The sequence below is a fragment of the Eptesicus fuscus genome, chromosome 20, assembly GCF_027574615.1.
Source record: "Eptesicus fuscus isolate TK198812 chromosome 20, DD_ASM_mEF_20220401, whole genome shotgun sequence".
Lineage (NCBI taxonomy): Eukaryota > Metazoa > Chordata > Mammalia > Chiroptera > Vespertilionidae > Eptesicus > Eptesicus fuscus.
Window position 1 is genome coordinate 26,792,308 of NC_072492.1, and position 26,106 is coordinate 26,818,413.

General features: G+C 47.0%; 1 protein-coding gene, 1 long non-coding RNA gene and 1 other non-coding gene across 8 annotated transcripts; 2 read left to right on the forward strand and 1 right to left on the reverse strand.

Annotated features, from left to right (window-relative positions):
* LOC114233799 (uncharacterized) lies at positions 1-18,487 on the reverse strand. 2 transcript variants are annotated; one of them, XR_008554727.1, is made up of 4 exons: positions 18,392-18,487; positions 14,382-14,577; positions 11,582-11,734; positions 1-142 (listed from the first exon to the last, which is right to left on the reverse strand). It is a non-coding gene; the product is annotated as an uncharacterized LOC114233799 (long non-coding RNA). The 2 variants fall into 2 exon arrangements; XR_008554728.1 differs by lacking the exon at positions 18,392-18,487 and adding an exon at positions 17,248-17,356.
* LOC114233853 (U1 spliceosomal RNA) lies at positions 11,574-11,737 on the forward strand. Its single transcript, XR_003620044.2, has one exon. It is a non-coding gene; the product is annotated as a U1 spliceosomal RNA (small nuclear RNA).
* DYNLL2 (dynein light chain LC8-type 2) lies at positions 17,450-25,884 on the forward strand. Of its 5 annotated transcripts, none has more exons than XM_054709195.1 (3): positions 17,450-17,557; positions 21,728-21,866; positions 23,901-25,884. In XM_054709195.1, the coding sequence occupies exons 1-3, from the start codon at positions 17,514-17,516 to the stop codon at positions 24,036-24,038; spliced, it is 321 nt and encodes a 106-aa protein (XP_054565170.1). In that variant the 5' UTR covers positions 17,450-17,513; the 3' UTR covers positions 24,039-25,884. The 5 variants fall into 5 exon arrangements, with proteins under 5 accessions (XP_054565170.1, XP_028010560.1, XP_008145954.1 ...); XM_028154759.2 differs by lacking the exon at positions 17,450-17,557 and adding an exon at positions 18,017-18,122; XM_008147732.3 differs by lacking the exon at positions 17,450-17,557 and adding an exon at positions 18,693-18,967.
* The last annotated feature ends 222 nt before the right edge of the window (positions 25,885-26,106 follow it).

Here is a 26,106-nt window from a genome sequence, read left to right on the forward strand (position 1 = left end):
GTAGGGAGGGAGGGAGGGAAGGGCATTGGGTCCCTGAAGATATGGATTCTCCCTTCTTCCAAACTAGACCGCAGGAGTCCTGGCAGGAGCCACAGCGGAGCATTAGCTGCTTGATTGGTCAAATGGGCAGGGCCTGAGAGGTCTGGAAAGAGAAAAAGGTCGTTTCTGTCTGTGGGAAGTTTCTATTCAGTGGGGAAAGTGTGTCACCTAGGGGCTCCCAATTCAATCTGACAAGGGAGGCAAGAGTTCTGCATATGAGTCCAAGAAAGATGGAAGGCAGAAGGCACAGTCCTGGCATTCCAGGACTCACAGTCTGGAGAGAGAAAGACTTGTTTCTTCAACCCTGGCCACAGGCTGCTCCACCCCTCACCAACCATTTCAGGAATTGAAGCCACCAACCCTCCCCAGACCATGGGAGAGCTGGGCTGAGAGCCTATCAGAGCTGTTGGCCAGGCCTGGGCTCTGCTGGGAGGCTGCTTTGCAATCAGGAGGCTCTGATCAGGCCCACCTTTCCTCTAGGGAGCTTGAGAGGCATCCCAGGGCTGGCTCTGACATGAATTTGTGCTCAGTGCACAGGCGATCAGAGCTGACTCCTCTCGCTTCTCCCTCGGAGGTGTTGATAGTAACAGCAGAGACGAGCTGCCAAGTTGGCAGGAGAACAGAGAACAACAGAGCGACTGTGCACTGCGGATTGAGGGGGGCGGGAGCAGCAAGCCAGCAGAGGGCTGGGCCTGAGCAGCAGTTTGTTTATCCTGAGATCTGAGATCCAAAGTGTCCCTCCAGTCTGGGCAGCCAGCATGTTGCACAAAGAGGGGAGACAATGTGGGCAGGTGATGTCTCCAGGGGAGGCTGAGGGGCGGGGGGGAGGTGGGGGGAGGGGGAGGGGGCGGAAGGGAGGTGTGCAGGGTGTAGCGTTTAGGAGGCTCCCAGATCTGGGTGCTGCAAGAGTTGGTGGGAGGGACCTCTGGCTGGGCCTGAAGCCGCCAGCCAGCCTGGCCCCTAGAGGCTTGCCAGGCCTCCTAGGCAGGACAGAGATCCACCTTTGTGCCTGCTGTTGATGAAGTAGCTGTGCAATTTCCAGACAGAAATGGACTTGGGGTGCGAGCTGGAGAGTCTGAAGCTGCTTCCACCCAAAAGGACTTAAGAGGACACCCATGCTATCAATCAGTTGACCTCACTGAGCCTCAGAGATTAGTAATCTACTTCAGAGCTTTGTGTGAGGATTCACCACAGTAGTGACAGCAAAAACTTACCTACTGCTTACTACACAGCAGACACTGTTCTAAGCACTTTACATACTCAAAGGCACTTAATCTTCAAATGACTTTATCAGGTGGGGATTATTATTCCCATTTTATTAATAAAGTAACCAAGGCACAGAGAGCAAAATAACTTATCCAGTGTCACAGAGTTCTCACCATGACTCCCCCAGAACAGTTCCAAACAGGAGACCCAAGCTCCTGACATCCTACTCAGGGACTCCGTGGGGCCCTAGGGTTGTCTTCTCTGCCACCTCTGATCCCTACTACCTCACTTATCCTAGGAGCTGGAACAGTGTTCCTCCACTGAGAGCCCCTGGCCTCCCTGTTCCTCTCCTCCCTTCCTCCCCCTCCTCCTGTTTGAGGCAGAACAGAGGAATTCTCAGCTTCCTCTAGTTACCCTCAGCCTGAAAAGAAAACATAGTCTGCTGTGCCTGCTGCCAGTTCCTCTAGTGACAGCCACAACCCATTTGCTCAGTGCCATCCCCAGCCGGTGCTATAGGCAGAGCTGGGGCCCTAGCGTCCTGCCTGAGACTGTGGGCCAGTCACATCAAGGCTGGGCCCTGGTGGCCACTCAAAGGGAGAGGCCTGGGCCAAATAATTTCTTGAATACCTTTTCAGCTCTAGGAGCTATAGCTGCACTGCATTCACAACCTTCTCCTAGGGTAGGAAGCCCGGTAGATAGACATGTTCCCCATACGTTGGGGGAGTTCATTAATGCAGCCTTGAAAATTAGTAAGCAGCTTTACAAGTCCATTGAACTGTGCTACTGGCCACCCTTGCCTCTTAGGAGATACCTTTGCCACTTGCTGGGCAGCCAGCCAGAGCTACCTCCTGTCAGCTGGGAGACAGCCAAACCAGAGCCAGGAGCCCGGATTACTGACTGCTTCCTAGGCCTGAGTTCCTCCCTGGGATGAGGAAAGCAGATTATCAGTGCCCAGGGAAAGGCACACTATATAGACCAGCGGTGGCCAACTGCTTGTCCATGGACCACTGGTGGTCCATGAGGTCCAAAAGGTTGGCGACCACTGGTATAGACGTCTCAGAACAACACTTTCTGTTCATGTGCACTGGGAAGCACTGTGGGTATGTTAGCTACAGACTCACCCTCCCAGTTGTGCCTTTTGGTAACGACCGATGACAGGAGGAGACCGGGTGGGGTTGGGAAGCTGGGGCGGAAACTCTGCCATGGATAACTCAGAAGGAAATGGAATATTCTAAATTTTATACTTGAAGATGAAAGAAAGCAGAGATGGGGTACCTTCTAGTCAGAAACCTGTAATTAAAGGAATGTTCAGTCCCCAGGAATCAGCTGGAGCCCAATGGTCAGTAATTATGGACAAAGGGGGCTGTCACAGCCCTTAGTCCTTAGGCACGGGAGAGCTCTCCGTCTGGGCCAGGAGCTGGAGGGGGAGATGAGTTGCTCAGTAGAGGAAAGGTCCTGATGTGTTTCAAGGCACACCCGAGGCAGCTGCCCAACACCACACAGGGCTCATCACCATCTTGGTCTTTGGGGTCTAAAATATTGAACTTGCTTTATCTGAGATTTGCTTTTTCCTATGAGGAAAACATCTCCGGTGTTGTAATAGAAGTCAGAGGGAGGAAGTCAACTCCCTGTGAAGTGACAAGGGTCTTTGTCCATTGCTTACAGAAATGCATTTACTGTCTGATCGGTGTGGCTTAGTGGTTGAGCATCGACCCATGAACCAAGAGGTTAAAGATTTGATTCCCAACCAGGGCACATGCCCAGGTTTTGGGCTCCATCCCAGGTGGAGGGCATGTAGGAAGCAGCCAATCTGTTTCTCTCTCATCAGTGTTTCTCTCTCTATCCCTCTCCCTTCCTCTCTCGCAAATCAATAAAGACATATTTAAAAAAAACAACAACTATCCTTTCCTTATTAAAAAAAAAAAAAAAGAAGAAGTGCATTTACTCTGACAGACCCTGAGGGGCTCATCGACCATTAATGACAAGGAGTCCGAGGGGTGGGTATGGAGGGAGACCATAGAGATTGGGGAGCAGCTCCCTTCCTCCTGCTGCTGATTCTGTTTGGCGCCAAGCAGTGGTCAGAAGAAAGGCATGCAATCAGGAGAGGTGAGAAGCAAGGAGCCAGAGCTGAAAGGACAGGGAGAATTTACCAGGGGTAAAAGGATGAGGGGAAGAGCGAGGGTTCCCAGTGAGAGAGCCTCAGGGACTGGGGGAAGGGCAACTGCAGGAAAGAGAGGGCCTTTCTGGGGGAGAGGGGGCAGGTAGAGGGCACACTCCCCAGCCCTTGACCTTCTTCGATGGGATGCATGGCAGGCCAGCCCAGAGGCAGGGGGATGCCTAAGATGACCTGTAGGAGTTCCTTCCCTCTGAGGCCTCTGCAGAAATGCAGAATGGGTGAGCAGAAGTGGGTTGAGGTTCAATTTTCCTAAAGAAGGCCTGAGCTGGAGACAGGATGCGTTGACTCCTTTATTTATTTATGAGGCTATCGATTATAATGCAGCTTTTCCACAGGATCCCGGTGTAGTTGGAGCTGGGAGAAGATACCTTTTACCAGTTACCTTCCCTTGTCCTGGAGATGTCAGGCGCCGTTCCCCTCCCTCCCCACCCCTTCTACAGGCCTCACCCCTGTGTACCCTGACTATTGGGGGCTCAGGACAGCCCTCTAGTTTCCTCTTTTCTCAGGTCTGGCTGTTCTGGGTTCCTTCCAATATTTAGGACACACTCCAGTACCCCAAATCCTAACAGCAGGGCATTGTTTAACTGGAGTACAGAGCTGTAAAAGCATCTGAGACCCTCCCGGCAAAACCTTTTTGTTCTACTGAGAAGGAACAGAGGCCAAGGAGAAGAGATTTCCCCAAAGTCCACAAGGAGAGACAAGAATGCACAAGAATGGAGGCCTTCTGATTCCTCCAGGCAGGACCCGGTGCACTATACCACCTTGCCTTCCAATCTGACCCCTCAGCCCAGAGTTGGGGCGTCCCTGAGCTAGGAATCACTCTCTGGGACCCTTGCCCCCTTTTGCAGTCTCCCAGCAGGGCCTCTCCTTAGATCATTTTTCACTTGATGAAATCGTTGCTCTCAGTCGGCCTCACTTGAAAGTAGGATTGAGGAGGTTCTGTAGAACCCCAGAGGAAAACAGGCTAGTGACAAACTCTGAGGCCGATCAGCCTCACCTGGCCTTGTCTACCTTCCTCCCCAGCTGCCACCTTTCCTGAGGCCTCTTCCAGCCTTGATGCCCCAACACCAGCCTTCTGGTGGGCAGAGATGCCCATGTCCACTCATCTTTGTGAAAGCAAGTAGCTGTTCTCCCTCAGTCCTCAATCCAGCTCTTGAGCTGCTGGGGAGGCAGGGGTAAGCTTTTCCAGGTGGGCAGAATCCAGGAGACAGACCGCTGCACCATGCCCCAAGGGCTGGCTCCTCATCTTTGAAGACCCAGAAGTTTAGCTCAACAGAATGTGGCTCTGAAGATGAGGACCATTGCTTGCGGCTAGGTGGGCAAGCTGCCCTCTCAAGGTTGTCTGCGTCATTGTATTTCTCCTTAAGTCCATTTTGGCATTCAGTGTTCCAAAGTTTAACCCCCAACCCAATTTACTAGCCTCGCCTCTTCCTTTCTAACAGGCTATACTGCATCCAACAGGAATTCCATAAAAACAGCACATTTTGTTCTGTGGCCCTATCCGTCTAGAATGCCCTAACTTCCTACTCCACATTTGCAGAAAACCCATGTTCCCTGTTTATACCAGCTGACGTCCATTGAGCTCTACTACACTAAATTTTCTGGACACTAACTTTTCTCCATAACCTCAAAATTCTCCCCATTTCGTCCTAACCAGTTTGGCTCAGTGGATAGAGCGTCGGCTTTCGGACTGAAGGGTCCCGGGTTCGATTCCGGTCAAGGGCATGTACCTTGGTTGCAGGCATATCCCCAGTAGGGGGTGTGCAGGAGGCAGCTGATCGATGTTTCTCTCTCATTGATGTTTCTAACTCTCTATCCCTCTCCCTTCCTCTCTGTAAAAAACCAATAAAATATATTAAAAAAAAATTCTCCCCATTTCTCCATTGGGTTACACAGTTATTAAGTGGCAAAGTCAGGATTTGAACCCAGGCCTGTGTCCCCAGAGTCTATATTCTTAGCCACTATACTATGTTACCTCTCAAGAAACAGACACCCTTTCCAAAATTATCTTTCTCTTATCTGGGATTTTATCTTCACTTTCTTTATTACACACCACTTTTTAAAAAAACTGTCATATAAATACATTTTTTAAACAAGGATAGCAGGATGCTAAACAAAGTGACTTAATTGGTCAGAAGGCATAAATTTACTTTGCCCTGCCCTGACAGATACGTGAGATGGATGACTGCATGGAGTTCCAAGGTCGAGCAGCTTCCTGGGTCTGTAAAGTCACCTCGGTTCCCACAGCACCAACCAGCCAGAGGGCCAAGTGTGGTCAGCACCGAATCTCTGTGGAGCTTAATTTCTACAAGTCAACACGCTGACTCCTAATCTGCCGGAAAGAGAGAGGCTGGCTGGCGTCCAGGAGCAGAGAGTGTGGCTGCTCAGAGGCTGGAGGCATCCAGTGGCCAGGCGGCTCCTCACAACATGGACTATATGAGAGGAAACAGATGTCTTCAGTGTCTGAAGCGAGGGCCCTGGAAGGTGCAAAAATTCCCCCCCACAGAACAGCTCTGGTCCTGGGTTGGTGGTGTCTTCCCCGGAGGCAGTCACTCTCGATTATTTTAGAAAATAATCGATTGCAGCAGAGAAAGCCATGACCCCAGCATTTAAGCCAGCTCTGAAACCAATGGCTCCTCCAGTGATGCAGCCACTAATGACACTGTTCTTCCAATCTGATTTTCCCCAGTAAGATTCGGCCACACAGTGCAAGAAAGCATGACGCCCACAATGGCAACATTTTTGGCGTAGGACATTCCTCTCTGGCCCATGTCTTTACCAACTTCTTTTGCTGTCGGAGTCCGGTTAGGATCCTTAGGGTCAAAGCTCACATTGGTATCCATGCCGGCGGTAAACACCCCAAATGCACCTCCCAAGACAAATCCTCCCACGCAGGCCAGCGCTGCTTTGAAGGCGCCAGCGGCTTTCCATCGCCTTCTCGGTCATCTTCTCCTCACTCTTGGTCGGATCCAGGAGCCTGGGCTGACGCTGGTCACCCACCAGGTACTGCAGAAGAAGGCTGTACTGCAGCAGCGCTTCGGGGGAGCCCGCCGCCTCCCGCACCGAGCGAGCTGCAGGCACTGGGGGCAGCCCCCGTCATGACTGCAGTTGCCCAAGAAACCCTCTACACATCACTTTTTTATTTTCATTTTTTCCTGAAACTACTCAGATACCTTAACTTCCTTACTAGACTGTGAGCTTTTCAAAAGTAGGGCATGGGTCGTATTTAATGTGTTCCCAACCCCAGGGCCAGTGCTACTACATGGCAGGGGGCCATTAAGTGTGTCCTGGATGAAGGAACGAATAGATGACTGAAAGGATTTGAATCGTGGCGAGCTCTACTGTCTGCCATGTGGACTGGGGAGTCGGAACTCACTCTTCTGAAGCGCCCAGGTTCATATTTCATTTTTTAAGGCACCATGGGACATGAGGGAATGCAAGTGTTTCATAGATGAGTGAGAACAGGAAGGCAGACCCCTGTCTGTGTGTAATTACAGAGCCTCTTCCAGGTGGCTGCTGTTGGCAGCATGCTGGGCATGTGTTTTCAATTCTCCAGGTTGGGAACTGCAGGTAATACCTATTGCTTTGTGAGATCTGACCTGGCTGTGAAAGGAAAAGAGAGACGAGGATAATAAAAGCTGTGAGCAATGGCTTTGCCAGGTGCAGGGTCTGCCCCAAGAGGGAGGGCCCCAGCGTGAGTCCCACCTTCAGGACCCACTTGGGGAGGGCAAAAGGGAATCTAGCCACCCTTTCTGTGCTGGACTCTTTTGGGATCAGAAACTCCACATGGAACAGCCTATGGCAGAGGGGTCTCTAGAGGGGTTAAGGGCAGAGTCAATCCACTGGATGTCCTTCCAAGCTGAGAAAGGGCAACAGGAGGCAAGGACCTGGTGTGTGGTATCAACTACAAAGGGTGTGTGTTTGTGCAAGGGGCAGGTGGAGAGAGGAGGTTGTGAAAGATAAGGCTGGAGGGCGAAGCTGGGTCTGGGCTTGAAAACCATATGGAGTAGAATGAACTTTATCCTAAAGGCAATGATAAGCCACTGAAAGGTTTTAAGAAGACGTGTGACAAGTTCATATTTGTGTTTAAGAAAGATTCTTTTTGCTTTTGTGGGGAGCAGTGCTGTTCAACAGAAATATGAGAGCCATAAATGTGAGCCACAAGAAATTTGAAAATTTCTAGTGGCCACATTAAAAATGTAAAAACAAATAGGTGAAATTAATTTTAAACAATATTTTGTTAAATTCAATATATCAAAAATATTATCATTTAACATATAATCAATAGAGAAATCTTAGTGATGTTTTACTTTTTCATATAAAACCTTCAAAATCCAATGTGTGTTTTATACTTACAGCACATCTCAATTTGAATTAGCCACCTTTTGAGTGTTCAGTAGCCACACATGTTTAGTGGCTCACATATTGGACAGTGTAGATATAATTTATTTGAGAGGAGCAAGAATGGCAAAGCTGTTGCAGTTGTTCTGGAGGAGGATGGTGGCTTGGGGATAAAGGCAAAGAGACAGATTTCAAAGATATGACTCCTAGGTTGTCATCCCAGGCCTGGTCTTAATACCTCTGAACTCCTTTTATCTAAAAGAGAAATAAACTCCTATCTTGTTTGGGCCATTTTCCTTGACGGGGAGGGTGGGGGGGTTGCCTTCTACTCACAGCTGGACCTAATTTTAATGAAGATAGCACCTAAATGGAGATGTCTAATGAACAGTTAGATCTGATGGTCCACACCAGGAGAGAGGTCTGAGAAAGCTACCTATAAATTTGGGAGTTCCCAATCCATAGCCAGTCACTGAAGCCATGGCAACATGTGAGATCTCCAAGGGCGAACTGTCTAGTGGAAGAGAAAAGGATCTAGAAGATAACTCTGAGGAACACCAACACTTGGGATGGGCAGAAGAAAAGGAGCCTGCTAAGGCAGCTAGAGAGGTAGGAAGGAAATCAGGAAAGTGTTGTGCCATGGAAGCTTAGGGAGGAGACAGTACCAAGGAGGGGTGATCAACAATGGTAAAGGCAGCTATCTTTACTGTTTCTAGGGGTTTGGATGGTACCATAGAACCTGAATAAACCGACTTAGGTTTTTGTTGCAGTCTCACATTCCTACAGAAGCTGGTCATGCATCCTCCTGCTCAGTGCCCTTCATTGGGCCCCAAGTTCCTTAAGGATAACATTCTAGCTCCTAAGCACATCCGTTAGGCCCATCCAAAGTCTGGCCCTAGCTTTTCTGTCCAGCCTGTTCCCTTCCCAGCACACTCTGTCCCTGCCAGGCCTGGCTTCCTACCATTCCCTGCCTTGGCCTGTATGCTTCTTTCTGACTGAAGAACATTCCCTCCCTCGATTTTCTCTTTTCCCCTGAATCCTACCATGCTTTAAGACTTACCTCAAATGCCAACTCTCCTGTTTCCTAATTCTTCCAGACAGATTAACTAACTACCTCCGTAGCCCCATGCTCCCTATGAGTATTTTGCTCACAATCACAGCCCTCATTGTAGTCTGACCTGTGTTAAGGTTGGTTGTGTACATGTGTGTCTCCCCAACTAGACTGTGAACTTGGAAAATTCTGAGGCTGATTCTGGCTACTCATCCCTGTCCCCCTTGATGTCCTCCTCACAACCTGTTAATGTTTAAGAAGTGTTTATGGATTTAATGGAATAGTTGGTCCTCACAAGCCCCAAGTAATGGTATGGTCTCTACTTCTTTGTCATATCACTCCAGGAGTCATGGGGATAAGGGAGACACTAAAATAAAACCCTGTTTAGAGTGAACTAAACAAAGAGTTGAGTTTGAATCCAGCTGCTCAAAGAAATAGTCCCAGGCTGAGTTTCCCCTGACCCAAACAGCTTACATCATTTGGGTGCCCCCAAACCATCCTGTTAATAGAAAAGCAATAAAAAAATAATAAAATTAAAAGTTGGTTCTTTGAAGAAATGAACAAAATTGACAAATCTTCAGCTAGACTGACCAAGAAAAAAGAGAAGACTCAGGTTACTACAAAGAGGAATGAAAGAAGGGACATTGTTACAGATCTTAGAGAAAGGAAAAGGATTACAAAGGAATACTGTGAACAAGTATACTATTTAATGCTATTAAATTAGATAACCTAGATAACATGGACAAATTGTTAGAAACACAAGCTCCTGAAATTACTTCAAGAAATAGGTAATCTGAATAGACTAAAGAGATTGTGTTAGTATTTGTAAAACTTTCCACAAAGAAAATTCCAGGCCTAGATGGCTTCTCTGCTGAATTCTACCAAATCTTTAAAGAATTAATATCAATATTTCATACTCTTCCAAAAAATACAATAGGAGGAAACATTTCCAACTCATTTCATGAATCTAGTATTACCCAGATACCAAAGCCAGACAAAGACATCACAAGAAAAATATGTATCAACATATCAATATAGATGCAAAAATCCTCAACAAAATACTAGCAAAATGAACCCAGCAACAGTAAAAAGAATTATACATCATGACCAACTGGGATTTATCCCAGGAATGCAAGATTGGTTTAATATTTGAAAACCAATATACATAATATACCATATTAATAAAATAATGGACCCAAACCACATGATCATCTCAATAGATGCAGAACAAATATTTGAAAAAATTCAATACCTTTTTACTAAAAAAACACTCAACAAATTATAAATAGAAGTAAACTTCCTAAGCTTGATAAAGAGCATATACAAAACCCCCACATCTAACATTAGACTTAGTGGTGAAAGATTGAAAGGCTTTCCCCCTAAGATCAGGAACAAGATAAGGAAATTTGCTCTCACCAATTCTATTCAACACTGTACTGAAGGTTCTAGCCAGAACAATTAGGCAAGAAAATGGAATAAAAGGCACCCAGATCAGACAGGAAGAAGTAAAACAATTTCTATTCATATATGATATGGTCTCATGTATAGAAAATTCTAAAGAACACAGACATACACAAACTATTAGAGATTTATTAATGAGATCTACAAGGTTGCAGAATACAAACGACAATACACAAAAATCAATTATATTTCTATATACTAGCAATGAACAATCTGAATATAAAATTAAGAAAATAATTCAATTTATAATTACAAAAGAATGAAATATTTAGGAATGTATTTATCAAAAGAAATTTAAGGCATGTACACTGAAAATTGTAATACATTATTGAAAGGAATTAAAGAAGACCTAAATAAAAGGGAAGAAATCCCTTGTTCATAGATCAGAAAACTTAATATTGTTAAGGATTACTTAGCAATACTCATCAAATTGATCTATAATTCAACATAATCTCCATCAAAATACTAGCTGGCTTTTATATAGAAAAGGTCATATGGAAATGCAAGGGACTGAGAATAGACAAAGAATCCTGAAAAAGAAGAGCAAAGTTGAAGGACTCACATTTCCAGATTTACAACTTATTACTAAGCTATGAAGAGAGTGTGGTACTGGCATAAGAATATACAGATCAATACAACAGAATTAGGAGTCCAGAAATAAATTCCTATATTTATGGTCAATTGATCTTTGATAAGGATGCCAAGACAATTTAGTGGTAAAAGAATAGTCTTTTCAACTAATGATATGGGGCAATTGAATATACACGTGCAAAACAAAGAAGTTAGATTCCACCTCACATCTTACATAAAAATTACTTCAAAATGGATCATTTAGCAAGAGCTAAAACTCTTAAAACATAGGAATAAATTTTTGTGATCTTGGTTTAGACAGTAATTTCTTGGGTATGACATCAAAAGCACAACATCATTAGCCACCAAGGAAATGTAAATCAGCCCTAGCCGGTCTGGCTCAGTGGATAGAGCATTGGCCTGTGAACCTAAGGGTCCCAGGTTCAATTCTGGTCAAGAGCACTTACCTCAGTTTCAGGCTCCTCCCCGGGCCCAGGCCCTGGTTGGGGCTCATGCAGGAGGCAACCAATCGATGTGTTTCTTTCACATTGATATTTCTGTTTTTCCCTCTCTCTGCCACTCTATCTAAAAATTTCTCCATCTTTTCCTTTCTCTTCCACTCTCTCTAAAAATCAATGGAAAAAATATCCTCAGGTGAGGATTTTAAAAATAAAAAAAGCACAAGGGACAAAAAGAAAAATAGACAAATTGGCCTTTATTAAAAAAATTTTTTTACTTACCTTGTAGGGTAGTTATCATGATCACAAAGGTGGTCTCCTTAGGGTGAGGCTCACCCACTGCACTCCTGCTGTGCTGACTCCTGCAATTTCTCCAAACGTGGGAAATTCAACTGCATAATTTGTGGTAGTGGGGAACTGCACTCACATTCTCCCCTTAAAAGAAAAAAGAAAAATGAAAAACTTTTGTACTTCAAAGTTTCACCATCAAGAAAGTGAAAATACAATCCCAGAATGAAAGAACGTTTTTGTAAACTATATCTCTAATGAAGGTCTAGTATCCAGGACATATAAAGAACTCTTACAACTCAATAATAATAAAAAGACAAATAACCTAATTTAAAAATGAACAAAGGATCTGAATAAATATTTCTCTGAAGAAACTATACAAGTTGCCAATAAACACGTGAGAAGCTGCTCAACATCATTAGCCACCAAGAAAATGCAAATCAAAACCACAATGAGATATCATTTCACATCCCCTAGGTTGGCTTTAACCAAAAAGACAAGTAATAACAGTGTGTTGCTGATAGGAATGTAAAAAGGTACAGTTGCTTTGGGAAACAGTCTGACCCTTCCTCAAAAGGTTAAGCATAGAGTTACCATAAAACCCATCAATTCCACACATAGGTATATACTGTATATCAAGAGGATTGAAAGCATATAGCCACACAAAAACTTGTACATGAATGTTTATAGAGACATTATTCATAACAGCTAAAAAGTGGAAGCAACCCAAATGATTAATAGATAAATAAAATATGGTATGCTCACACAATAGAATATTAACCGGCCATAAAAAGGAATGAAGCACAGATTCATGGATAACATAGATGAACCTTGAAAACATTATACTAAGTGAAATAAGACAGGCACAACAGACCATATATTTTATGATTCCATTTACACAAAATGTCCAGCACTGGCAAATCCATGGAGACAGCAAGTAAATTAGTGGAGATTAGGGGGAAATAAGAGAGTGACTGCCAGTGAGTATGGAGTTTCTTTTTTGGGGGGTGCAAATGTTCTAAAATTAGATGGTGATGCTGGTTATGCAGCTCTGTGAATATACTAAAAACCACTGATTTGTGCAATTTAAAAAGGTGAGTTTTATGGTATGTGAACTATATCTCAATAAAGCTGCTACATAAATAGAATTACCTTATTATGTTAAATGTAAGGTGGGCCTCCATTTCCTAGTGAGAAGATTTTTAAAAAAGGTTTTTGATAACTGAAATATGCTGTTAACATCTCTGACAAGGCAAAGTTTCCCTCTAAAATTTTCCTTAAAAAGGAAGGCAAAATTGTGCAGACCTCAGTTTTTAGGGCTCCCCTCACCATTCCCCACCTCACTCTAAGAGACTGACAGCGCGAGATCACAGTGTATGTTTTTATGACTGTGGAGACAAGGATCTCCCACATAGATAATCTTGTCTCCCACTATTGAGGCTCTCCAAGAGCAAATGATGGTTTCTGTCTGCCCAATGCCCATACTCTTGCTTTTTGCAACTGCCTGTGCATTTTCCTTTTATCAGCTATTCCTTCTTTGGGCATTTAGCTCCAGAGTGGGGTGATTCCAGAAAAATGACAGTGATTTGCCTCAGTGGAATGCCCTGAGGAAACTGTCCTATGGAGTCAGGGGACACTATATTCTGATCCTATTTTTTCCTTCAGGCATTTCTTGTACCCAAGAAGCCTAATTTGCTCTTTGGTTATTCAGAGGCTGACAAATTCCATATCACTGTTCTCTCAAGGTAGGGGCTGGGTTCCTCCAGATTGTCCAGACAATGAAGGAGGAAGACTCCTAAATTATGAAGCCATGACTTAGAAACCACTATATACTTCCACTGGAGCATCTTCTCTTTGGTTCCTTCTTGGTGACCATTGCTTTAATATTTTAACTAAAGCTCTAAACAGTCATTGAATCTTAACTATATCAAGGTACTTTTTTAGTTGAGGGAATACAAAGTGAACAAAATGGTATCCCCGTTTTGGAGGGTGGGGTGGGAGTGTAGAAAAATGCTCTCTGACTTCTGAGTGTATCAGAGAGAAGAATCAGAAAAAAGAGGACATTCAGCTTGGCTAGAAGTAGAGAAATTTCTGACCCACAGGGAAGGCACCCTTTGTGAGAGGGTTTGTAATCAGAGAATCATAGACTTTGGGGCTGACAGGGACCTTACAGGTTATCTTTTTTTTTTTTTTTTTTTTTTAAATATATTTTATTGACTTTTTACAGAGAGGAAAGGAGAGGGACAGAGAGCCAGAAACATCGATGAGAGAGAAACATCGACCAGCTGCCCCCTGCACACCCCCTACCGGGGATGTGCCCGCAACCAATGCACATGCCCCTGACCGGAACCGAACCCGGGACCTTTCAGCCCGCAGAACGACGCTCTATCCACTGAGCCAAACCGGTTTCGGCGTTACAGGTTATCTAGTCCCACATTTCCTAGATGAAGAAATCCAGATTCTGAGAGGTGAAATAACTTGACTAGAGCCACGTTGGGCTTAGGACTTCTCCTCTGACTCCCAGTCCAGTGCTCATCTCACTAGCTCCCAGTCACATGGTTGCCCTTGGCTGGCTCCTCCAGATTTCAGGGAACTTGGGGGAAAAGGGCAATGCTTGGGGTTTGGTAAATGGTTGCCTAGGGAAGTTTGTCTGTTAAGGCCACCCAAGAAATCAGCAAGGAAATGGGGCCGATTCCAGTAGTTCCAGTCATGTTGCTTTCTTCCTTAGGTTTCCCACTGGGGACTGGTACCAGGGTTTGCAGTGCAATGGGAATATCAGTGTGTGCGCTCCCACCTTTCTCCATCCTCCTGGAGCCCTTGAAGCAAGCCAACAGCTAAAGGGCTTGGTGAAGTGACCTCTATCACTGGATAGTCTCTTTCTTCTGGATGGTCTTTTTCTTCTGGGTGACTCAGTCAGTTGGGATGGGAGAGTCCTTGATTGTTTTTATCTGTAAGGTGTCAGGATATCAGCCAAATACCCAACAGAGACTCTAAGGAGGAAATCAATTCAGAAATCAGGCCTAGAATTTTCTCAGGGCTAACAGGGATTTACCTTAGCTAGCAACCTGGTTCTAGGCAGGAAGACCCAGTGTAAACAGCATTCATTGCTGGTCCTCCAAAGACAGAGAGCCTGGTCATGGTTCTTTGAGTGGAGGAAGAGACAGAGTGTCTTTCTAAGCTATATTTTTCAGCCATTAATGAGCACAATCAGTTTAACCATTACTTACAGAGAACTTCTCATGTTCCAGGCACTGTGCTAGGTTCTGCAGCCCACACATGATCCCTGTCTGCAAGGAACTATAGACAAACATATGACTAACAAGTTTAATAGAATGTGATCAGTGATAAGCCCTGGATGGCCCAAAGCAAAGCAAAGGAATATGCATCCACCTGGGATTCAGAGAAGGCAAAGGAATTAACCACAAATGGAAGCCACAGCCTCATAGGCAAGAGAACCACATGGACAAAGGGGTGGAATCTGGGTGTGGGGGAAGCCATAGGCAGTTGATGGTGTTACCAGAGATTGAAGAGGGAGATGGGAAGTGTGGGGCGATAAGGCAGAGAGGGTGTGTGTGTGTGTGTGTGTGTGTGTGTGTGTGTGTGTTTAGGTTTAGGTAAAGCACAAGAGTTTCTTCTAGTTGGGAGGGACCTGGGAGATTTGCATTTTAGATAGATCACTGCAGTGTGGATTTGGGGAGGAGGTACCAAGAATGGGAGCAAGGAACCAACTGGAGGAGTACCTGATGCAGGGTATTCATAATGAAAATGAGGCACTTATAATGAAAGGAGGCATGAACTGGAGAAATATTCAGGAGGTGAGTGATGCTGGAGATGTGATGGTTAAGGGAGAGACTCAAATCTAGGGGGCTTGCAGGTTTCTGACTTGGTGCCTGGGTGGATAATGGGGCCATGAACGGAGGTAAGAAATACAGGGAAGGAAAACTAGTCTGGAAGAGAGATGTTGATGATGGCTAACATTTATTAATCATTTATAGGGACCAGGCATCGTGCCAGGAGTTTTTCATGCATTTTCTCATAACTCTACGGGGTAGATATTATTATTCTCGATTTATAGACGAGGAGATAAAACTTTTGAGACATTAAATAGCTTGGCCAGATCTGCACAGCTGGAAGAGTGGTGGAAAGCAGTGAGAAACCACGCATTCTGGCTCCAGGGCCAATGCTCTTAACGACCGGGGTTGATATGTGTGCATGTGGAGTCTGAAGAACCTGTGGGATACCCACAGTGGAGAGGTCTGGGATTTAGGGCAGCTATCAGGGCCCAGATCATGATAAAAAACATATATATATATAGACGAAACTACTCAAGTGGAACAGTGTCTGAAGCACAGTGCCCTGGAAAACCCCTTAGTTAAAGAAGTAGCCAGAGGGTAATGGGGTCCACAGATGAGACCAAAACAAAAATCCCCTGATTTTAAAATCTGAAGACAAGGCTCTGCTATCTGGGCAACAGAAAACTGGGCAGTCATGAACATGTAGTGGCATCAAATAAAAACAGGCACCAAGCTAAGCTGAAGTTAATTATAACAGTCACTATGTTGCATAGTAATTATCCTAAACAGTAAGCATTTTACACAAATGGCAGTAATTAGTATAGCACAAGTTTTCCAAGCTGTGTCCTGTGGAATAGTAGTAGTTCCTGAAGATGTTAATAAATGTTTGGATAAAAAAAGGGCTTTGGAGCCAGATAAGTTTAGGAAATGCTGGAATGATTTAGACAGAGCCATGGAACCCCTGGTTTACACTTTCTTCTCTGTTAGGAGGCAGAGGGGTGGATGGTTGAGTGTAAATACTGGGAGCACTCAGCACAGCCTGGGGTTGAATCCTGCCACTGACGAGCTGGGTAATCTTGGGCAATTTACTGAACTTCTCTAAGTGGACGTTTCCTCTGGACAGGGGAATAGTAATATACTCGCCATGATTGTTCTAGAGATTAAATGCAATAATATCTGCACTTAAAACACTTAGAATAGAACCCAGCACAGAGGGAGGGCTCTACAAATATTAGCTCTTATTTTTAAACCATACTATTATTAACACATCTTTCCGATATTCTGGAGTTTAGTCCTTGACACACACACTTCACACACATATATATATGCTGACACCTTATTTCTTAAAAGTCAAAAGTCTGACCCCTGTTAGTTGATGTTCTCTGTGTCCCTACCTCCTCCAGACCACAGTCAGGGACTGGGAATGACCAAACTTTTGCCCTATTCTAACCTAGGGAAGGGGGCCAGAGAGAGGGAGCATTTATGTCCTGGCTGCATTGCCTTGCAAGGGCCACCACTAGTTTTAATTACCTTTATGCCCACTTGAAACAAGTATGCACGTTTCAGGTGGATGCTGGCCTGTGCCAGGGCACACAGCAAGTGGAGTGCAGGCTATATTTTAGCCTCCGTTTACTTCTGAGGCTGAATGCCATTGTACAATGAACCACCTGCACAACCATACATGGCGGTTCTGACCTTCAGGCCCTAGAAGAGGCTGGAAGCTAATGATCACTGGAGAAAGAGGGTACAAGTTCTCTTCCCAGTAGTTCATGAGATTAACTCTCCACAAACCCTAAGTGGATAAAGCCTCCTCCTTCTCCCTCCCTCCCTCCCTCCCCACATATGCCCCATCCCCCATTCACTCACACAGAGGCTGACATCAGAATACCCTTGGTGTGAGGGGGTTCCTCAGGCTTTGCCTATTTCTCTGAAATCCTGATTGAGTTTGGCAGATGACAGAGCCGTGGCAAGCAGAAGTGGGAGGGGGTGATTTTCCATGTTTCCCTGACACATAATGGACGCTACATAATGATGTCCTGAACCATAGCAGACAGGGCCAGAGCAAGTCTTGACTACGGTTGGAGGCAGTGAAGGGAAAGTGATGGCAGCGGGAGCTTCTTAATCCTCACTGTATGGCCCAAATGCTTAGCCCCCAAAAGACTCACCACTTTTTAAGGTAAACACTTCCTTTATAAAACAGGGGAAGAAAAAAACAAACAGACGTTTCCTATTCTTCTCTAGAGGTGTGTGGGGTGGAGGGCAGCACTCCCCCAATGTGTACATACATGCGTTTACACACACTCCCACAAGCAGTCTCTTCCGCTACCCGAGGGACTCCTGCCTAGAAGCACCACTTCGCAGCCTAGAATTCACGTCCAGGCGTGACCTGTGGTGACCTGCCAAGGGATCCCCCCTCTCCCAACGTTGGTTCTCTCCTTTATAACGTAAGGAATGTGGAAGGGTGAATTTTAGGGCTCCGCATAGCTCTGACATGCTACGTTTCCCACTTCCAGGGGGTTCTGTTCACCCCCCGCTCCAGTCCTGCCTAACCAGACAGGTAGGGACGGACTGACCAGAAAGGCTTACCAAAGACAAAGCCCCCTTCTCACAATTGTGCTTACGTGTGCCTCCACTGCTCTTGAAGATAAACAGCAACGGAGGCCCGGCTGGCAATTTAGTGCGGTGGCCTCGAGGCTCAAGAACAAAGGCTGAGCTGGATGGAGAAGGGACCTTCCTTGGATGTGAGGGGAAGGGAGCCCTAGGGCTGGTTCAAGACTTTACCTCTCCGTAGGGCTGGCTATTCTCCTTCCCACAGATTTGGGGGAGGGAAGGGGGGTCTTTGTCTTTTCCTCTGAGGCTGGTGACTTCCCCCCCCCCTCCTCCCTCCTCTCCCTAAGGTTAGGATCTCTACCTCTTTCCCCATCAACTCCCTGGGTCTGAGATCTCCATCATCCTCTCTTTCTTTATTCTTTTTGGGATTGGGGTCTTTGGCCCCTCCTTCTCTCCTCACCCTCTGAGCCTCGCCTCTTTATTCCTTTTTAGGCCTGGCCTCTCCAGTCCCGGGTGAAGGGGGTCGGCATTCTTCTTTTTCTTCTAAGGCCACAACTCCCTCCCCCACTCTCTCCAGCTCCCCCTCCGCCCCTCCTCCCTCCGCCCCGAGGCATTGTGGGAGGAAACAAGATGTGGGGCGAGAGCGGCGCGGGGAGAAGCCCGCAGTGCGGGGCCGGCCGGGCGCAGCCAATGGGGAGCGTGGACGGCGGCGCGCGCGGCGGGGGGGCGGGGCGGGGCGCTATTTCAGTGGGGGCCGCGCACCGGTCGCTCTCAGCGGCGGAGCGGAGCGGAGCGGAGCTGCGAGGCGCCAGTGCGGAGCAGGTGGCCGGCGGGCGCGAGGAGTGAGGGCGGCCGGGGAGGCTCGAAGGGCGGACGGCAGCGGCCAGCTCTCGGCCCGGGGCTGCGGGAGCCGGAGACGGCGGCGGCGGCGGCGGCTGCTGCCGTAGGAGCCGAGGAGACACCGCCCCTGCCCGCGCCCGGTCTCAGGCCATCGCTTGCTCCCCCCGGGGCCTCGCGCGAAGTCGCCTGCGTGAAGGTGAGCGGTGGTTGGGGGCGTCCCCCGGGCGGTGGCCTACACGCCCTGCCCCTTTGGCCTCCTCCTCTCCCCACGAGGGGCCCGGAGCAGGCTGGCTTCGGCGTGACGCCCCCGGCGCCCCTCCTTTCCCGAGCTGCGCCACCCTCTGCCTCCGCGACCCTCGGGGCGCGGCTGGAGGCCCTGGGCTGCGGAGTGGCGGCTCTCGTCCCCCGGGAGTCTCCCCGTGCTGCATGGAGGCCTCTGGTGTTTGGGGCCGAGGGGGTGGGGTGGAGAGGACTCGGGCGTGACGCGGCTCCTCCTGCCGTCGTCGCCACCGCCGCCACCACCGCCACCGAAACCGCCACCGCCACCGCCACCGCCACTCTCTGGGGCGTCCTTCCTGCGGCGAAGACGCCCAGTCACCCCCACACTGCTCCAGGCCGGCGGGGAGGGCGGCCGGCCCGCCGGGGCGGAGGTGGGGAGGAGGAGGATGCTTTCTCATTCACCTGGTGCTGGCCTTCTGGGGGGTGGGATGGTGGAGGGAGAGGGCCTCTTCGGAGATCTGAAGGGAGGAAATACTAGAGTCTGTGTGTTGGGGAGCTCGGTTCCGGTTTTTCGGAGGCTTAGCCTTTTTCGTCGCAAAACCGAGGATCGAGGATGGGAGCTGTTCTGGAGTGCCCTCTTCGCTTTCAAAGGAGCTCCTGGCTCGTGACTGAGGCAGCTGGCCTGGGGCCCTCTGGTTATCCTTCTGTCTGGAGGCCCGGGTCCTTGCTTTTTTTCCCCAGGAAGGAGGGGCTAGGCTGGCATCTCCGTAGCCTTTTCTCACTGGCACCTTGGACAGGGGAGACCGGGGCCAGGCCTCACCTCTCAGACGCCTGGGGGGCCAGGGGTGAAGAATCGTGGCATTGTAGTCACAAGACCAACGTTATGTAACTGCCGTCTCCCTCCTGGAGAGTAAGGTGGCTTTAATTACTGTGATAAAGTTGTTCCTTTGCACTTTGGGGATGAGGCAGTGGAGCAAGGTGAGCTTGCTGGGAAAGGGTGCTAATTTGGTACTTGAGCTTGGCCGTTTGTAACCTGGCCCCACCCCCACCCCGAGTTTATAAGCAGTGCCCCCTTCCTAGTGGTGAGCTGGAATAGGATACCAGGTGACACTAGTTTTCTTGACACTACAAAGGGACGTAATACCAGCACGTTCTCACAGTGCTGCTCTAGTACCTTTGCTCAAGCTCACGAAGTTGCCTCATTTATCTTATTTAAAAATCACTTTTTTTTTTTTAAAGAATATGTTGAATTGCCCAAGGTCATACAGGTAGTGCTCACAGACTCCTCTTGAGGCTCTGACTTTTCCTCCCGGGATGTGGGGACAGAGGGTGCTCATCCACTAATCCTTAGCTCTGCCAGGCTCTGCTGAAGTAGAACCAGCCCCGCTTAGATTGATAGTGCCAGACAAAGGTGCTTTGGATTCAGTTAAGGGTTGCCTAGCTGGCAGCTGCCTTGCATGTATTTTTTGCATCTGATACAGGCTAAAGGAGTAGTTGTGAATTCTGTTTCCCTTTCAGCCTACCCAGTCCACAGGCTAGTGCGTATTCAGAGATCAGGGTAGCTTGGAACGATACCAGGGATCTCTTTGAGCATGCAGTATCCTGTGTAGCCTTGTATCAGACGGGCTGGAATGACAGCATTTTTTGTCCACTACTCTGGACCTACAGAATGGTATTTTGGGGAGTGGGACATGAGGGGACGGTTGGTTTTTACTGCTCTGTGTGACAGAACTGTGGTCAAGGACAGAGGATAGGATTTTGCAGCTCATCTCCTTTATTCTTGCAAAGCATCCTCACATGCTACAGGCTGCTAGGCAGGTTCTAGCCAGCCCTCCTACAATTCCTGTCATCCTCGGAAGGGACCATGCAAGGCCTACCCCAGAACTCTTTAGGTTGCTATAGGATGAATACCTGGTTTAGATAGCAGAGCTATGAAAAGAGGGTGTTAAAACAATTCTTCACCTTTTGTTATGTCACCACTGGGCATTGGTAGCCTTGGTGTTAGGCAACATTTTCTGTGAAGGGCCAGATAGTAAACATTGTAGGCTTTATAGGCCATACAGTCTCTTGCACCTACTCAACTCTGCCATTGTAGTGTGTTCCTCTAAAATGATTTACAAAAACAGGTGACTAGCTGAATCTAGCCAATGGGATAGACCCCTATGTAGGCTGTTTTTTGTTAACAGATGTTCTTGTATAATTTTAATTAAGCCTTATAACAACCCCCTGATACTTAGCTGTTCCTACCCTCATGGCTAAAATTCCTAGTCTGTCTGCTTTCTACTGTGATACCAATGATGTAATAATGGTCATCAAATCAAGGGCCTATTGTTTTCAGGTATTATGCCACCTGGTTTACCCTCAGGATAACCCCGCAGTAATAGCATGAAAATACAATATAATTTGCCCCAAGGACATAGATAGCAGTTCTATGCATATAGTGTCTTGGTTATTGGTGCTATTCAAAATATCAGAAATAGATAAATTTAGAGTTGGAAAATCCTCACTTTATAAAAACTGATGGCTTATTATATCTTTGTTACTATTTATCTTGTATTTTTTAGGCTTAAAGGCCATATCTCAGTTAAAAGCTTAGGTGCTTCTTCTATTGCCTCTTGTGCTTTCTGTTCTTACCCTCTGTGTTCCCCTCTCCCACTGAGGCCCCACACCCAGATGCTAATACTTACTGTCCAGAGTCATGGGGTTGGTTAGTCTGACATCTTTGCTTCTTCTGCAGTGTCACGATGTCTGACCGGAAGGCCGTGATCAAGAATGCAGACATGTCTGAGGACATGCAACAGGATGCCGTTGACTGCGCCACTCAGGCTATGGAGAAGTACAACATAGAGAAGGACATTGCTGCCTATATCAAGAAGGTGCATTGGGAGAGCTGTGGCTGGTGGCCAGGGGTGGGGACTGGCAACTGAGCTGTACCCCATGGAGGGCTGGAGCTGGGCACATAGGAAAGCAGCTATACTCCATGCAAACAAAACCCTAGGAACTTGCAAAGCAGTCAAGTTAGGAAGTGATTATTAATTACCAAATAATTTATCTTAGGCATTTTTAATAGGAACTCTGCTGGGGTATGAGTGTGTGTATTTACATATAATTATGTCACTGCAAGGGATCGGGGAGTGAAGCTTCAGTTTTAAATCTAACTAGCCTAATTCAGAACTATTCATAATGAACATCAAGAATATATGAATGGATAATATAAGATTGTATACAAGTTTTCAGGGAACTTCCTCATTTAAAGTGGTATATCCCTATAATAATCCTCATCATGTAGGAAGCTTCCTTTTCTTTCTCTTAAAAAGGACTTGGGGGGGAAACACACACACAAACACTAAAAAGGATTGCTCTTCTTGGGCTTACTATATCATTTTTTTTTTTTTTAGTGGATGAGCAATATTGGGACAATGGGTTTAGTCCCTGAAAAATTCCTGAATGAATGGGTGAATAGATATAGAAGTGATACACAGGCCCCTGATTCCTAGTCAAGATCCATGTCCATTGGTGGCATAGTCCTAGTCTTGGATATTCTGAGCTCTGGTATCCTAAGACCGTGGTCGGCAAACTGCGGCTCTTTGGCCCCTTGAGTGTGGCTCTTCCACAAAATACCACGGCCTGGGCGAGTCTATTTTGAAGAAGTGGCGTTAGAAGAAGTTTAAGTTTAAAAACCTTGGCTCTCAAAAGAAATTTCAATTGTTGTACTGTTGATATTTGGCTCTGTTGACTAATGAGTTTGCTGACCACTGTCCTAAGAGAATGCCTAAAAGTAGTGGCATTCTGGTCTATAGAGGTAGCAGGGTGTCCTGGAGTTTTACAGAACTCTTTTTTTTACCCAGATGGGGTGGGATGAGAAGAGGAAACTGCAAGGTTTTCTATATGTAGAACCAGCAAGGCTCTTGGGCATGCCAGCTCCTTGCTGAGTGATGGCCTTGTCCTGTCTAGGGAGAGAGTCCAGAATCAGACTCTCAGAGCCAGAAGAATCCTTAGATATATCTGGTCCAGCTTTCTTGTTTTGCTGATGGGGAAAATGAGACCTAGGAAACTAACTATGCCTCTGTTATGTTACAGTCTTGAGTCAGGATTAAAGCTGAGTTTGGTGATGCATGCCCTTTCCACTGTTCCTTAATATCTTTGGAGTCATGTGGTGTGGGAGTTGTGGATGTTGAGTCCCAGGGTTGGCAGCATTGCTGGGCCAATGGTGGAGGGCTATTGCCTTTTCATAGCCTTGGAAGGATGCATTTAGAACAGCCATCGGTTTCCTACTGTACCCACAGGTGGCAGGGAGCTGTCTATGATTAGGTCACGAGGATTTCCTAAGTGGCTTTGGTGCTGAACTTGTGCCCCTGAGAGAAATGAGGGAATTGCCTTGGTCTCATGGCTGAGGTCCTGGTTCTATGCACATTGCCTGGTATACAGGGAATGCCTTCAATGTTGACTTACACAGAACTGCTTCCTGGTACTCGTAATGTTTGGTCCCCATTTTGTTCTAGTGTCTTGGTTTTTGGCATTTGGAAATACTGGTTTAGTAATGAGGGTGGCGACTCAGCAAGGCTTGCCCCTCTATTTTATTCATGCTGTGACACGAGTGGTCCTTTGTGCCACTGGCTTCTCTGATTCCCTTGCTGAAGAGTAACAGGGTGGGCTACTGAATAGGGTAGCTATGGGGAGGAGAGATGATCAGGGTGTAAAGTGCTAGCGAGAAATAGTGGAGCCTTTGTGGTGTTTCACTATTAATGAGGAAAGGAATGTCCTAGCCAGCTTCAGAACCTGAGCTCCTGAGGTTCCGGGAGCTGGGGCAGTGGGTGGGGGTTGATAACTAAACTGACCAGACTCCCATTCTGATCTCATCCTCCAGCTGTCTAATCACCTTTCTTCTCTACCTTTTATTTTTCTTTTAGGAATTTGACAAGAAATACAACCCTACCTGGCATTGTATTGTGGGCCGAAATTTTGGCAGCTACGTTACACACGAGACAAAGCACTTCATCTATTTTTACTTGGGTCAAGTTGCAATCCTCCTCTTCAAGTCAGGCTAGGCGGCTGCAGAGAAGGTGTCAGTGGCGGCGGCGATGGCAAGCAGACGGCGTTGCTGGGACTATTTTGCACTGGGGCCAGCATCAGGATGTCCTCTCCAATGGCTGTGCTACTGCATGGACTGTATACTCGATTTCATGTGTATGTCGCAGTAAACAAAACCAAACTTCTTTCTGTTTAGTTGCCTGGGGAAGAAGGCTGCTTTACATTTATTTTCAAAACTTAAAATTTTTTTTGTTGTTGTTGTATTGCACTAGGAAATCTCTCCCACCCTTACCTTTTCTCTTTCTCTCTCTCTATAAACTAAGCCCTCAGTAAAGCCTGTAAAACTCAGAGGGCTGGGGAAAAGAAGTCAGTTTCTGGAGGTGGAACTAAGACGGCATCTGCCTCTTCCTGGTGGTGGAAGCTGCTCTGGAAGGGCCAGGGAGGCTGCATGGGGACAGTGTTAGAATCAGCGAGGAGAGAGGAATAGGAAGGAGGGTAGGGGGATTGATCTAGTACCAGGGAGACTATTCCACTGAACTGTGATTCCACGGCTTGGGGCAGAGTGTGGGGTTAGGGAGGTGGGTTCTTTAAGGGGCCCTGAGACGTGTTTGTCTGTGACGTGTGGGAGTGGGGAGCAAATTTGTCTTGCTGTCTTTGTCAGAAAAGTTTCTAAGTAAGGGCTGTGTCTTTGTGGATTACCTTCCTGTCAGAGCCCATGCTAGAAGAATGTTGAAGGTAGGATTAGCTTGATTTTTTTTTTCTTTTTATTCTTCTCTACTTCTTTCTGCTCCCTGCTTAGCCCTCAGTTTTCTCATTCCTCTAGAGTTCTCTTAGAGCAGCCCCTATTAGTTGGCTGGCAAGGGAATTTCTGGTGACTGTAGTTCCTTAGTTAGGTCTTAGCAGTCAAACCAAATCAATGTCTCTGTGTATATGTGTGTGTTTGTCAGTGTGTGTGTGTGTGTGTGTGTGTCTTGGTTTGGGGTAGAGGGGAGGGAAGGGCAGGATGGTATGGAATCTCTAGCATATATGGGTAGTTAGTTAGGGTACACAGTTAGTTCTAAGTGAGCCTTTGTTAAAATTTTTTGAGAGGTGAAGACAGATGTAACAGCCGCCCACCCCCACCCCCCACCCCTCCAGCCACCTTGCCCAGATACTGCGCTCCCAGGAAGGTTTTAGGAGGATAGCCCACGATGAGTTGACCATGCTGCCATCTGTCCTGAAGGTGGCTCGCAGTGGAGAGGGAAAGTGACTTCGTGGTTGGTTGCCACCTCTTGTGGGCGGTAGGGATGGAAGTGATAAGGGCTGTCAGGGGCTTGGGAGGAAGTTTGCAGTGATGAAGCCCAGTATCAGGAGATGGAGCAGGGCTGCTGGTGGGAGGAGATTCCAAGGAGAGTGCTGGGAAACCTTGTCTGTTGATTAAATAGAGGTGGGGTGGATATGAGTGGGGGGAGTCATTCCTGACAGCTGCTGATTCTTATAAATTGCATTTAAAACTCTTCTTGTGTAAGGTTGACACTGGTGGGGTTTGGGTCTAGCTCACTTTTTTTTTTCCCAACTCCATCCTTGGCCTGGTGGGCAGGCAGGAGAATATCCCCTCTCCAAGAATTTAGTGTTTGCTGAGCTTTCTTTCTGATGCTGACAGGGGAGGGTGGGAATTGGGATGATGAGTGAGTTCCCTATACCAAACCCTTTTATGAATGTTCAAATCTGTGTTTTCCCCTGTCCTCCCAGACTTGTGTGGCCAGTTGGAAATGTCCAGTTTGTGTTCATCTCCCTCATTTCTGGAGTTGGGGCTGAGACCCTGCCACATCTCCTATGCTCTGCATCCATGCCTCTTTTGGACATTAAAGGTTGATTGATGCACTTCTGAGCTGTTTTAAGTTTCTTTGGGCTTAAAGGGGTTGGTCAGATGGCAGTGGTGCCATACATGGGTGGGGTGGAGGGTGTTTAGGGTGGAGTAGGATGGGGGCTCAAGAGAGAGGAGCAGGCAGAGAGGTACTGATTGGCCTGAATCAAGTTTTAGTTGTAGGGCCTAGTGTTGGCCCCTTAAGTGGCAGAAAAGTAACCAGCAGCCCTCACCCACAA

Coding starts and splice junctions, on each gene's coding strand:
- DYNLL2 (XM_054709195.1), top strand. CDS start 17,514: ATGGCCCAAATGCTTAGCCCCCAAAAGACTCACCACTTTTTAAG. Junction 17,558..21,727: donor AAGACTCACCACTTTTTAAG/GTAAACACTTCC, acceptor CTTCTTCTGCAG/TGTCACGATGTCTGACCGGA. Junction 21,867..23,900: donor TTGCTGCCTATATCAAGAAG/GTGCATTGGGAG, acceptor TTTTTCTTTTAG/GAATTTGACAAGAAATACAA.